General features: G+C 45.4%; 1 protein-coding gene and 1 long non-coding RNA gene across 2 annotated transcripts in view; one reads left to right on the forward strand and one right to left on the reverse strand.

Moving 5' to 3' along the window:
* ASB4 (ankyrin repeat and SOCS box containing 4) overlaps nt 1–13973 on the forward strand; it is a 33340-nt gene that overhangs the window by 12653 nt on the left and 6714 nt on the right. Inside the window, exons 2-3 of the mRNA XM_019508535.1 lie at nt 4837–5136; nt 12281–12771. Coding sequence (XP_019364080.1) covers nt 4837–5136; nt 12281–12771 — 791 coding nt within the window. The remainder of the gene's footprint in view (nt 1–4836; nt 5137–12280; nt 12772–13973) is intronic.
* Nucleotides 8065–9637, reverse strand: LOC109291501. The gene is made up of 2 exons (XR_002095869.1): nt 9441–9637; nt 8065–8241 (listed from the first exon to the last, which is right to left on the reverse strand). It is a non-coding gene; the product is annotated as an uncharacterized LOC109291501 (long non-coding RNA).

Consider the following 13973-nt stretch of genomic DNA (forward strand, 5'->3'; position numbering starts at 1 on the left):
CATCAATTACTACCCTCTGGGTCTGACCATGGAGCCAATTTCTCAGCCAGTGGATTGTGGTGGACCCAAGGCCACAATTGGCCAGTTTCACCAAAATGTTGATACCAGATCGAAGGCTTTTTTGAAGTCAAGATATATGACATCAATTTCTTCTCCCTTGTCCAGGTGATAGGTCACCTGGTCATAGAAGGAAATGAGATGGTCAAGCAAGACCTACCTGCAACAAACCCATTCTGGCTATCCCTCAGGATGTTGGGGTTGGCCAGTCCATTAAGGATGGCCTCTTTAATAAACTTTTCTGAGATCTTCCCCGAGATAGAAGTCAGGCTGATGGAACTATAGTTTGCCGGATCCACTTTCCTCCCTTTCTTGAAGATCGGCACCATATTGGCCTTCTTCCAATCTTCGGGCACTACACGAGAGCGCCAGGAGTTTTCAAAGTTCTGTGCCAGGGGCTGGGCTATGATGCTTGCTAGCTCCTTGAGTACCCTGGGGTGTAGACTGTCAGGGCCAGATAACTTGAAGGTATCCAGCCTTCAAGACAAGGTGTTCCTTCACAAGGTCTGCATTGATGGAGGGCAGGGGATCTCCCTTACCCGGACCCCCCGTGCTGTAGTGGGCATGGGCATCCCATGGGACTGATGAAAGACTGACACAAAGTATCCATTTAATAGGTTGGCTCTTTCCTGGGCGTCAGTTTTCAGTTGTCCCATCTGGTTCAGCAGGGGTCCAGTGTTGCCCTTGCTTTTCCTCCAGCTCCCCACATTTCATTTGATGAAATGAAATGGAACAGTGTTTCAAAATTAAATGAAACATCAAACCAAAATGTTGTCCCTTTGAAATGGCAAAACAAATGTGGTTTCGCACAGCCCTAATACAGACCAGTTTCCAACCACCGATGACCTGAAATAATAAAACAAATTTGTGTTCTGCTGAATTCAATACACCCCAATGTTTACTCTCTGAGAGTAGCTGACAAGTTCTTGTCCTGTTTGTGATGCTTTTCTTTTCTATCATGCCATCTCTGGAAACACAGTCTTTTGGAGCACAGGTAGCTTCCATGATGAACAACTCTCTGATAACATGGAAAATTCCAGAATCCTACCTCCTGTGCAGTATGATGGCACCAGTTACTCTTTGCCCAGAGATCCTGACATCCTAAAATACCTGGAGGGGTGGGGGAATGAGGGAGGGAGGGGGTGAAAATCAGCTTTCTGTGGGCATAGCTTGTCCACAGCAATATATGAAAAAGAAATAAATGCTGAATCTGGCAGAAATGTGACTGTATAAAATAATATCTTGGTGTCTACTATTTTCTCTTATGCATTTACCCGTATCAGATCTGCAATTAACAATTTAGGTATACAAATTTTCTAACTTTTATCTCTGTAGGCTTATATTAGTAATTGCAAATCATATTCTGCTCTTTCTACATTCCATATTTTGTTGGCTAGGGGAGCACTGATAAAGATTTTGGAGGCCAATACCAATAGATGATTTTTATGGAGGCATATCAGCTGGTATCAATCTAATTTCCAATACAGCTGCATGCAGCTGGTAAGTTTGTTGTGGTGGAAGGGGAGAGGGGAGGAAAGGGGCATGGGGGGACACGTCAAGGCCCCTGTGGTGAGGGAGGGATTGGGGCTGGAGCTGGGGCAGGTGCTGCCTGGCTGGGGCGGGGGGGGGAGCGCAGGAAGGAGCTATGGCTCATCTGGGGGGCATGGGGAGAGGGGGGGCTCCTGCCACTGTGCACCCTGGAAGGGCATGGGGGCAACCCTATGCCCCCAGATCTGCATGGGGGGTTATCAGGGAGGCTGCAGCTGTGGGCTGTTCCTGGCACTTGGTAGTGGTGGCACTGGGAGTGGGGGCTATGGTAAAATTTGGGGAAGCTGAAGCCCCACCTTGTAGCCCCCTCCCAGCACCACTGCTGCCTACCTCAAGCACAGCCTAGCCCAGCCCACACCAGGAAGAGCCCCCCATGTCTCCCGGGGTGCGTGGAGGGGGGGCAGTTCCTGCCACTGTGCGCACCCTGGGAGCACATGGGGGAGGGCTCTTCCTGGTGGGGGCTAGGCTGGGCTGGGCTGTGCTTGGGGCAGGCAGTGGCAGCAGTGGGAGGGGGCTATAAGGGGGGCTTCAGCCACCCCAAATTTTGCCCTAGCCCCCAGCCCCAGCACCACTGTCACGTGCACCAAGCAGAACCCTGGCCCAACACCTCCTCCACAAGCTCTGGGAAGAGCCTGGTGCAGCCTCGGCCCCAGCCTGCAGCTGCAGCCTCCCCACCCCTCCATGCAGATCTGGGGACATACAGCTGCCCCCATGCCCTCCCAGGATGTGCACAGTAATGGCAGCCACCCCCCTACGCTCCCCCAAATGAGCCACAGCTCCACCCCATGCCTGTCCCCACCTCAGCTGGGCAGCTCCTACTCCAGTCCCAGCCCCACTGCCTCCCTCACCATTGGGGGCGGTTGATCTGTGCCCCCAGCCCCTTCTCTCACCCTTCCTCTTCCAGCACAACAGGCATTGCCAGCTGCATGTGCATGCGCAGCCTGCCAAGCTGCCAGGCTGCGCTCCTTGCTGCCTGCCTGCCGCGCTGCGGCTATGTGGACATACAGGCATTTATCAAGCAAATTATCAGCCACATCAGGCTGATTTCTGATACAATCAATTTTCTTTATGTCGGTGGTGATCCAATATCAAAAAGAGGTATCGATGCACCTCTGTTGTTGGCAACAAGAAAAAATCTGGTTTCTTAACCTACCTGAAAGATTTTGTAGCTGATGTCTAATTCAGACAACTTGCTTTTCTACAATCATACTGAATCTTTTGTGCCAGCAGTGAAAAAGCCAGCAAAACAAATATACCACAGAATACAGATTAGAAGCAGATATGTGCAAGTAATAGGTTGCTGTAGTCAGAGTCACTTTTATGACTATAGCCTCTGAATGAAAATCAAGATTTGTAGAGTTTTACAAAAAATGCATTATCAAACAAAGAGCATTCTTGATATGTTCTTGAAACTGAATTAGGAGGAGAGTAAATGAATGCGCAGAAAGAGAAAAGAGCAAGCTTTTCATCTAAATTACATACTATTTTTTCCTGTTCTCTCTCTCCAATACAATACATTTTTTCAGTGCAATAAACTATGTTAATGTAACATTAAGAGTGAACAGTTGAAGTCATAGAATACAGGAAAAGCAGACATTAACATTCCAGTTAAACTGGCTATATTGTACATCCTGGAAATTTTGGTATACATTTTACTTGTACTACATTATATAAAGTACATATACTTTACATAACATTTTATACGTATTAAATTAGCCAAGGAAGGAAAAAGAAATGGAAAACTGAGTGTATGTGCACTAAGATTACATTTTAAGAATCTTACATGTTCATCACTGGAATTTTACCTTAAATTTTCTTCTGGTAAGTATTTCTACTAGAAAGTGTGCTGCTTACAAGATAGGATAGCAGTCCTGTATGTCCGCTGCTCATTCTCCAGAATATTATTTTATTTTACTTTATTTACAATTGATTACTGTCATTATTTCTGGTATGATCTATGCACAGTCATCAAGAATCAGTCCCATTTGGGTACAATGTGGGGTGCTGGTGGGGAGCAGACCAAATTTGCTAAAGACTATGTTCTGCATGTCAAAAGTACACATGCATTTAATCTTGTAAATTCTGTCTTCTTTAGATTTGGGTATTATTATATCTTGCTGAGTGTTGCTCATCTGTACTCAGTACAATTTAAGTTCCATTTCCCCTACCCACTACTTAATTCAGAACTGGCAAAAGTGTGGGTATTTGATTTGGTTGCCTTGGTGATCTGTGTGAGTCAGACAGATCACTTCAGCACAGAAGCAAAGACTGGTCATTAGACAACTGGCTACAAGAGCACTCCCCTTGTTGGACAGTTGTGGGGAGGAAGTTGGGGAAGGGAGATGGGAGGCAGGAGCACCCATTCTCCTTCCCCTTCAAGTCACTGTGCCATTGTGTTTCTGCTCACTGTTTATCACATGAAAGGTACAATGACAAGTGTTACATAATCTTACATGTGTTTATATGTTTCAAAATAAAAAGGAACCACTGATGCAGAATTTCAGGGGGATGAAGGGGAGTGGCAAAATTGCCATTAAGAAAACGGTGAACATTTTTTAGTCAAGTTTCATGCCATTTCTCTCTCAGATCTATGCATGGACTAATTAAGTCCATCATCACTACAGGCAGCTATGTGCCCGGGAGGGGTAGCATTTGACAGTATATGTGTGACACTGCTGCAAACACATTGCAAGGGGGCGTCCACAGTACGTGCATCACAAGCCCATTCTCAGGAAGGCTGAAACCAGCTCTTGACATGTGAGATCCTGCCATCTCCCACACAAGAACAGCATGATATGCTATCTGTTGAGTCACAGGCCTAAGTAAATGCTGCTTTTTAATTCTAGTGTAGCATTTGCTCAGCTGTTACCAAATCAAAGATCCTATTTTCTCTGTATGTTTCAGCTGGTGGCATTTCAAATGCTTTAGGCTTTTCTAGTCAGTCTATAGAGGTCACAGGAAGAAAATGCTACTTTCAGAGTACAATGAAGTTGGAGTTAATCTATTCAAAAGTCAATCTATTCAGCATGTGTGGAGAAAGTACTTAATGAAAATGAAGCTATATTCTATGGAATTTTGTATATATTAAACCCTGATTGAATTTCATTACATCAAAGCTGAACTCCAACCACTCCCAAGAAAATTGTTCCCAGTTAGTGACTGCTACAAAAGATCCTTATCCACGAATGGTAATACACCTTCCTTTTTTTTTTTTTTTTTTTTTTTTTACAGGGTATTGGCTGCCTGGTTATAAGCTAAAAACGTCCTGGGCAACCGGACTTCATCTAGCAGTCATGTATGGGCATCTGGAGAGTCTAATGGTATTGCTAAATCACAAAGCTACGATCAACTGCAGGCCAAATGGGAAAGCTGCAATTCACGTGGCTTGTGAAGTGGCAAATGTTCAATGTCTCAAGATCCTTTGCAAGCATGGAGCTAAAATTAATTGCTTTTCAATGAGTGGGCATGCACCCTTGCACTTTTGTACTACAAAAACCTCTGTGCCTTGTGCTCAGCAGCTGATTTGGAGAGGTAAGTCAAAGTATCAATCAGACTGTCATGTACCCCCCTGAGATTCAATCCAAGCTTTGACATCTCATGACAATAGCAGCCCTTAAGCTTCTGTATTATTATTTGGAAAAAAAATAACCATGCTGCACATTTTGTAGCCTTTTTAATCCTTAAGTGCTTTACAAATACAGCCATCCCACCCCTACAGCTCCTTGTGCCCAGCCCCCTGCCCTTCACACCCCAGTTTCCCCTTTCCCACTTCCTCGTCCAATCCATTTCAGCCTCATGTCCTAGCTTCCCCAGGCTCTTCAACCTGTCCTTCCTCCTCTCCCCTGACCCACTCCTTTTAGCAGTCTCTTGATCCAGCCAGTTTCAGTTCCCCTTCTGTACACTGGTTCCTCTCATCCATGTTTTCCTTCCCAGAACCCTGTCCTAATTTCTTTGTCTGATCTCAGTCACCCCCCTAGCTTCTAGGAACCCTTTTCCCCATTTTCCTGCATGACTTTCTGTTCTAGTCAGGTCCCAGTCTTTTGCAGTTTCCAGCCCCAGTCTCTTGAGCCAGCCAGCCTCAGACGCACCCTCATCCCCTAGTCTCAGTTTCTCACCCAGTTTCCTACTCCCTTCAGCACACAGAGTCCCCAAGTCTAGTTCTCCTGTCCCATCTGCAGCTGATACAGCCCACTTCCTTCACAGTGGGGTTTGAGCATGCTGCTGAGAAAGGAAAACAAAGGCTTTGTTCTCAGTTCATAGATCCAAACATAGACCTGGCATAGCCTGGAATACTTGGAATTGAAGCCCTCCACAGCTCTGGAGCATGTCCATTGCCATTGGGATCCTGGGTAATAACGCTAAGATCTAGCAAACCCTTTGTTTAGCACAAGTGCAAACCACCACTTTTCATAGGCTTATTTATTTGACTAGACATGGGCAATTTTTCAAGGGGATGGCAAAAGGCATATCCCAGCCCTTGCTAAATCTCATGGCCTTGATACTATGAATGGGGGCATTAGAGATTTTCAAAGAAAAATTGGCAGAATTTTTTAATATGAGTGAAACAAAATGATGACACCTAGCCTCTGTCTCTTTTCCAGTCAGTTTCCTTCTTCCTCAGTTGGGCCCCCGGATCAGAAGGACCTTTTTATACAAAAGCAATACTCCTCAGTTACACCCACCTTTTTCTGACAGTCCCTCTGTTCTCTCCATCTCCAGAGTTTGTCTTGCTTTTGGCTTTCTAAGACTCAATAACTAAACCTGATTTTTTGTTCTCTTGTTTGTATATTTTCCACCCTTCTGCAGATAGGATGGAGAAATGTGGCATTATCTGTACCATTACTCTTTTGCTTTTCTCAGGTCAGAAAGCTCATAACCAGGGCCATGTTTACATATGCTATTACTGCACATTAATAAGCTCTGGTGTTTATTGCTCACAGGCAAGCGATTTACCTGGGTGCAATTAACTCTGGAGTAATAAGCTCTAGAGTTTATACATGCATAGTACAAGGAGCCAAGTTGGAGCAGCCCTGGTTGGCAGAGGGCCCTGTGGGTCAGCCTGCCAGCCTGGGGCTACTCCCTCCAGCTCACAGTGCTGAGGAGGGGCTGGCTGGGGTATAAGGGAGCTTCAGCATGGGGCTAGCTGGAAGGCAGCCCCAACACTGAAGCACCCTTGTGCCTCAGCCAGTGGGAGCAGCATCTACACACACACTGCTGTGGAGCTTTTTACTCCAGATAGTATTTACAAGTACTATCCTGCTGTGGAGTAAATTAGTTTACTCCAGCCTAATAGGGGCGCATATGTAGACACCAAGATATTTACTGGACAGCTAATTAGTCAACTGTGCAGTAAATGTCTCATGTAGACACACCCCTGATGAAGTTGTTCACAGATAGACATGCCAATGTTACTCCTATACCTTTAGCACAAGGAGCAAGTACTGCACACTGAAAAAGTCAGTCAAAAGGCATGTGGACACAGAGGGTTCATAAAATCAAATAGAAATTCATAAATTTCATAGGCAGAGTCCCTGATTGTCACATGCTGCCACAGCAAGTGTAAGCGCTTTGGTGTAATTTGCTACATATGCTGTTAATGCAGACCTTTTTCCCAAGGCTAAGTTCTAAGAGCCTGAGTATGTCTCAGGGGCAAAGCAATATGATCCTAATAAATTACTCTATCACTTGCCTTCTGCTGAAAGGATGCATATTATTTTGTTTAGTAGAAAGGAAAATTAATGCAGCCAGTCTTATTCTGCCCAAAGCAAATAATTCTGAGAGCAGGAGTTATATCTGCTACCACAGGAAAGCATAAGTCAAATACACTCTTGCAAAAGGCAGAGTAGGATGAATGCATGTGAAAGGCTGTATTCTAATGGCTTTCTTCCCCAGTATAACAACAACACAGTAATAATACCTTGCAGTTGCAAGTCCCCTTTCATCCCAAAGCTCTTTACAACCTTGAACTCCCATGCAAACTAAATATAGAACCTCGACACAGAGCCATACGGCCTCTGGAGTGAAACATGGCAGGTGATTAAGAGAGCATAGCGACATCACACAATAGCTTAGCACAGGGCTTCAGTTATCATCCTTGCACTGAGGACTCACAGATGTGCCTCTCCACCCCTGCCCGCCCTAATGCTTCTCATTCTCACATTACCAATTTCTGCAGTTTTTCCCCACTGCTTCCCCCAACAACATCTTAAGCTGACAGGAACTCAGTTTTTCCTCTTTTGTGTTTTTTCTGTCTTAATGCTTAGAGAGAATTAATGCTTTGTTCCTCAGTCTGACAATGCAATGTCATTTTTGAGTGCCCTCGCTCCTTCCAGCCCATCCTTGATACTGAAAAGAAATCCTAGCCATTATAGCCAGGAATAAGCCTAGAGAGAGAAACCCAGTGTAGACAAAGCTGTTGTAGGGGTTTCCCCAGGAGTAAGAAATTTGCTATAGACTTACTTTTGCCCCTCTGTGCCTTATAAATTCTGATGATTGTGGGTCCTTTCCAGTCTAGATGCTGTTACTCTGTCAGTTTTTCTTCTATGTTAGCAGCATGCAATCATGTCTTTTGCACTGGCCTGCAATTATTTAGAGCAGGTTGTATCTAAGAGGCAGCAAGACACTCAGAGACTCTGGCTGCAGCAATTAGAAAAAAAGGGCATTAATATTCTACCAGTAACAATACACAAAATGCAGTGTATGTTCCTTTTTCTTTTGCTGCCATGTAGAAAACACATAGCCTGACTGCCCAGTAGATGGTGCAGTTGTTTCAATTGCAATATAAACTTGACACCAAAGGCAGCAGCTGTATGAGCTTAAAAACAAGGCCTGAATCCTTAGTTCATGACTTCAGTACGTCTAAACTATTTACATTATTAACAAAATGCTTTTTCTCTTAAATTCTCTGTTAAGGAAATACTGGGGCAAGTATGACGGTGTTGATGTGTGTCCGGGGTGGGCGGCATTTACTAGTGTAGAAAGTCCTGAGCTTTTTTACTGGAGTTTTGCCTTTCCTTTATTTCTTAACAACTTGAGATACAGATTTGGACCTGATTCTGAAGGAACAGAGAGGATGGGGGGCATGCAGAGGTGGAAGTTCTTCCTATAGCTCATTATGGCAAGAAGTCTAATCTGTGAGGTTTGGCTCTGAAATTTTGAACTTTCAGCTTTATAGTGAAGTCATAGGAGACTCAGAGGTCATCTCCACGAACCACGAGCATCACCAGGGAGCACTCATGTTTTCACACCTTTGGTAGTACAGAACCATTACATCTCTACTATATCTGGCTTGTACTCCTCAAGAGGGTATGAAGTAGGTAGTACAGTTGGGTCAACTAGTGGTAACTTGTGAGAGGATTATTTTTCATGGGAATCTGCCTGGTCCCAAGGGGCACTTTTGCACATGCTCTTGTGGTTGGGGGAGAACAGCGCTTTAATTAGAGCAGCTCCAAGAGCCACTTCAGTTAAAACATCACAGCGTCTTGTGTATCAGCATCCCCATGCTTCAAAATGGTGGCAGTTCAAGTGCCCCGCCACCATTTTGAAGTGCAGGAACACTAATACATAAGATGTGGGAGGCTGCTGGAGCATGGTAATTACCATGCTTTGGCAGACTCGATTAATTGAGTCTTCACTCGTGCAGAGGCACCCAAGGAAAACAGCAGTATGGTTCGTGTTTACTCCAAGCCTTCTCTCTTCCATGCTCTTCAGGTAGCACCTAGTGGATACAGAAGGGTTAGTTTAGCCTAGCTTAGTCTAGCTGGTAAGGGTCACCAGATGGCACTGTTATACAAAGATTTAAAAATTCTTTTTCTTAAGACTTTGGCACAGGTTACCTGTATAAGGTCAGAATCTGTGAAATGTTGTGATTTCATAAAATTATGGTGGTTTTAGAGCAGTCTCCAGTGAAAGCTTCATGCCTTTTCAGACCTGCATGGCTGTGACTTGCCACTAGCAGGCTAACAAGCAGGGGTGTGGAGAGGAGCCAGGACTCTTTCCTCCCCTGTGGTGGGAGAGGAGGGGGAAGGTGGTACTTAGCATGGAGGTAAGGAAAGGGGTCTACAGCTTCTCTCTCTCCACAGCCAGCAGGAGCCCAGCCAGAGCAGAGAGTGGGAGGGGAGCAATCTTGAAAAACTGTTTGAAGGGGGTAGGGGAAGTAAAGAGAAAGGAGTGAAAAACAGAAAAAATAGATAATAATAAAGGACTAAAATCTTGCATGTGTCTCAGCATCTTGGGATTGGGCTGGAGGCAAGGGAGTTGGGTTAGGGGTAGCAGGGGATATGCTGGCTGGAATGGGGGAGCTGTCCTGGCCCAGGGGACAGGGGGAGGGAAGAAATAGCCAGGGCACAAGGCAAAGAACCAGCATGCTGGCTACATGGCGCAGATCACTTTTTTTAAAGAGAATTTTTCGTGTTCCAGTCCAAATCAGCCATGAGTTAAGTCAACCAGGACAGAGCTGAAAAACAAAGGGTTTGTGGGGCCAGGTGAACTGCGGCACAATGAAGCTTCCCCTGTGTGGCCTTCAGTTAATATTGAGCCCCCATGGTTCTCTGGGAAGCATGGAGTCCTAGTCAGAGAGACCATGTGGCTGGGACAAGCAAGCTTCCCCCCACTGTAACATCTCCCTTGAATAGAGCCCCAGTGGCTCCATGCTCAGCACAGCCCCCAGGCAGTGAGATCATACAAATGGGCTACATGGTCTCTCTGCAATTAAACACTGTTGGCATGTGTACACATGTAATTAATGTGCAAGAAATTTCTCCACAGAAAATTCTGAAGTACACCCATTGGGAGCAAATTTGCCCCCACTGCAGCAGCCGAGGGGAGCTCAGGCTTCCCTGAGTGCCAGCTCCTGGCTGGCAGGGGGCACAGGGGCTGGTCCTGAGCTCTACAGGGCAGGGGAGAATCCCAATCTCCATGTAGCTGGGTGGCAGCTGCCTGGCAACTGGGACAGCTCTCCCAGCCACATGGAAATCGGGACAGGTCCCAATTTCCACATTGCTGGGAGCCAGCTGCCCGCCAGCCAGGACTGCTCTCCCTGCTCCCCACCCTGCAATATTTTCCCGGTCAGCATCTACATGTGTCCTTTGACATATGAGTTTAATGCATGGATTTCTAGTACGTGCACTAGACAACAGGGTGTTAGACTAATCTACTGTTGTAGTAAAGTATTTTGTGTAGACAGGCCCTCTGAGGGTTGTTCTCAGCATGGAACGAGAGGGAATGAGGAGCCAACTAGAGGTTTGGTGGATGGGAAGGGGTAGAGTAGTTGGGACCTATGGATCCTGGGATGCTGGAGGAATGAAAGTAAGGAGTTTTATTTCCCCAGAGGATCCATATAATATCCTGGAATGACCTGGGTAAAACAAATAAAAGATAAACCTCTGTAGTGCCATATCTACATTTAGCGGGTACTTAAAGCAGTTTAACACCCATTAACTAATGATTGCTATAATTTTAAATGCCTTTAAGATGTTTTTAAGGGAACCTGTGCCAAACCCGTTAGTCAATAAGCACTTTGCAGGCTTTGGAACTAGTTGTGTGCTGACACTTCTTTTTTGTGTAGAGCTGGAGCCAGCAGAAAAGGAGTTTTCTCTTTGCCTTAATCTCTCTGAATAGAATCCATTCTAGGAGACAGAGCTGCTTACTGGGACAAATATTTTGCTTGTGCTGAGGTTCCTGGTTGAGGGATTGACTGTGCACAGTTTGTGCAATGAGATCTGTTTAAAAACTGGCGTATAGAGTATAAAGTTATCTAGTTGTATTAAAAATACACTGACCTGAAAGATTTCAACATTTACTTCTGCTTGACAAAGAAGTGACAATACTCTGCTGTACTTTTGTTCTGATTCTGTGTCAATTTTAAGGTGCATGGGTGACGGTCCAGAGGTCAGGAGTTTGAAGCCATAGTAGAAGTTCTTATGGCACAGCCCTGTCAGATTTCAACAAAATCTGTTAATTCTGATAAGTAACTTGTCACAAGGACATGAGAAACGAAAGCGCAGTAGTTAAATAGGAATGCTACTGATTACCACTTTCCACTATTTTTCCTACTGCATCCTTGCTACATTTCCCTATCCTGTTGACCAAAGTGTCTTCTGGAGAAGATTAGATGTTGATGCGTGTGTGTGTGTGTGTGTGTGTGTGTGTGTGCGTGTGCGCATAGTGTGTGTGCGCATAGTATGTATAAAATAAGTCGAGAGAGAGATTTGTGTCTGTGATTTGTGTAATGTGCTTGTAATGATGAAAAAAAACCTTATAAAAATATAGACAAGTTAAGCTGCATAGAAAGAAGAGACTGTGAGATTTAAGAGGAGGCATATAATAAATGGAGCTTTGAACAACACAAATGAGAAAATTACTGCAATGTTCTCAAATTGTTTTGATGAGGTTATTTTAATAATATTAGTGTGTTTAACCTTTTGGGTCCTTTCTTTAATTATTCAATTCCCCTGTGGGATTTTTGAAGAGCAATAGCAGTTCAAAGTTTTATCTATAGTCACCAGCTACCTTTCTGAGGACCGCCCCCTCCCCCTGCTGTTTTTCCTAAAATTGGACCTGAAAATTTGGGGTTGACTTATTTATAATGGGAACAATACAGTAGAGGTCTTTGAAAAACAGGCTTATAAAAGCAATGGATGCTTGTGTAACTGTTTTCTGTCATTCTTCTTAACAGGAGCAAATGTGAACATAAAAACAAACAATCAAGATGAAGAGACTCCCCTGCATACAGTTGCACGCTTTGGCATCCCTGAACTGGTGGCATTTTATGTGGAACAAGGAGCAAATGTGAATGCTTTCAATGCACACATGGAAACCCCCCTGGCTTATGCTGCTTACTGGGCCCTTCAGTATAAAGAGCAAATATACAGTACAGAACACCATCTAATCTGCAGGATGCTCTTAGACTATAAAGCAGAAGTAAACTCTCGAGATGAGGATTTCAAGTCACCACTCCACAAAGCTGCATGGAATTGTGATCATGTGCTGCTGCACATGTTGTTGGAAGCAGGAGCTGAAGCCAACATCATGGATGTCAATGGCTGTGCCCCCATACAATATGTTCTGAAAGTGACACCTGTGCGACCAGCTGCCCAGCCTGAAATCTGTTATCAGTTGTTGCTGAATCATGGAGCAGCTAGAATATATCCTTTGCAGTTCCACAAGGTTAAGTAGTTAGGGTACAATGTGCTGCTCCATATAAAGATGGGGGGAGAATTGGTGTTGTGATCTAGATCACCTTTGGGATGATTTTCAGCTAGGGTTTGAAGCTGGATTTGGTGGCATCAAAATTTTGTGCAACCCTTTTGCCAGGTACCAGATGGCAACAACACAGGCCGAGTTCACCTTAGGGCTTTTACACAAGTTGATTATCTTGGCTTGAGCTCCCACCTAGCAATCTGAGAAAATTGCCTGGGCATAGGCAATGTGTGCCGCCTGAGACTGTTGGGGGGCACAGCGACCACCCACAGGCAGTGACGCAGGCATCGGAAGCGAGGGTGGGCTGAACGGGGACTCTCTGCAGGTGGCCGTGGCAGTATCAAAGGCAGGAAGGGGCAGGGGTGTCCCCACAGCCAGATGCTGAGCCCAGAAGTGCCGGCGGTGTGTCTGCAAGTGCCAGCAGCACTTTGGTGGGGGGGGAGGGGGAAGTAGGGCGGCACCAGCACTCTGTCTGCCCCCCCACCCATCACCTAAGCCAAGAGCGCTCACTCGCAGGGGGGGCACCAGCGCTCTCAGGGGGTGCATGTGCACCCCCATGCACCCCCTACGCGTTGCCTACATGTCTGGGTGTTCAGTGTGAACAAACTGTTCCTCATCGCTCCTCACTGCTGCTGGGGATGCAGGTTACTGCTCCTTGCTACTGCTGGGGCCCTGTTCCTAGTCACGCCTCACCACCCCCATTGCTGCTCCTCATCACTGCTGGCCTGTTACTCCTCTTCTGGTTGCAGAGGCAACCCAGTTCTTTTAGATGCAATTCCAGCTCTTTCAGGATCTGGCAGGTACCAGTCAGGGTGCAGTCCATGGGTTTTCCTTTTGTTGAAAGCTTTACTACCTATTTAGAAACCGTGATATCTTCCTTCAGTTCTTCAAAAGCTCAAGACTTTTGTTCCCCCTTGCAATTAACACTCATTAAAGTTATGTCCTATATTTCAGAAAGAAAGTACAGAAGATAGTTTATTTGTGACTGACTGCCTCAAGGGAGAAGATCATTTCATAGATTTCATAGACGTTAGGGCTGGAAGAGACCTTGGAAGATCATTGAGTCCAGCACCCTGCCCCAGGGGCAGGAAGTCAGCTGGGGTCATAGGATCCCAGCAAGATAAGCATCCAAATTTCTCTTGAAGGTGTTCAATGTAGGTGCTTGAACC

This window comes from Gavialis gangeticus, unplaced genomic scaffold, assembly GCF_001723915.1.
Source record: "Gavialis gangeticus isolate Ggan-Ray unplaced genomic scaffold, GavGan_comp1, whole genome shotgun sequence".
NCBI classification, from domain to species: Eukaryota; Metazoa; Chordata; order Crocodylia; family Gavialidae; genus Gavialis; species Gavialis gangeticus.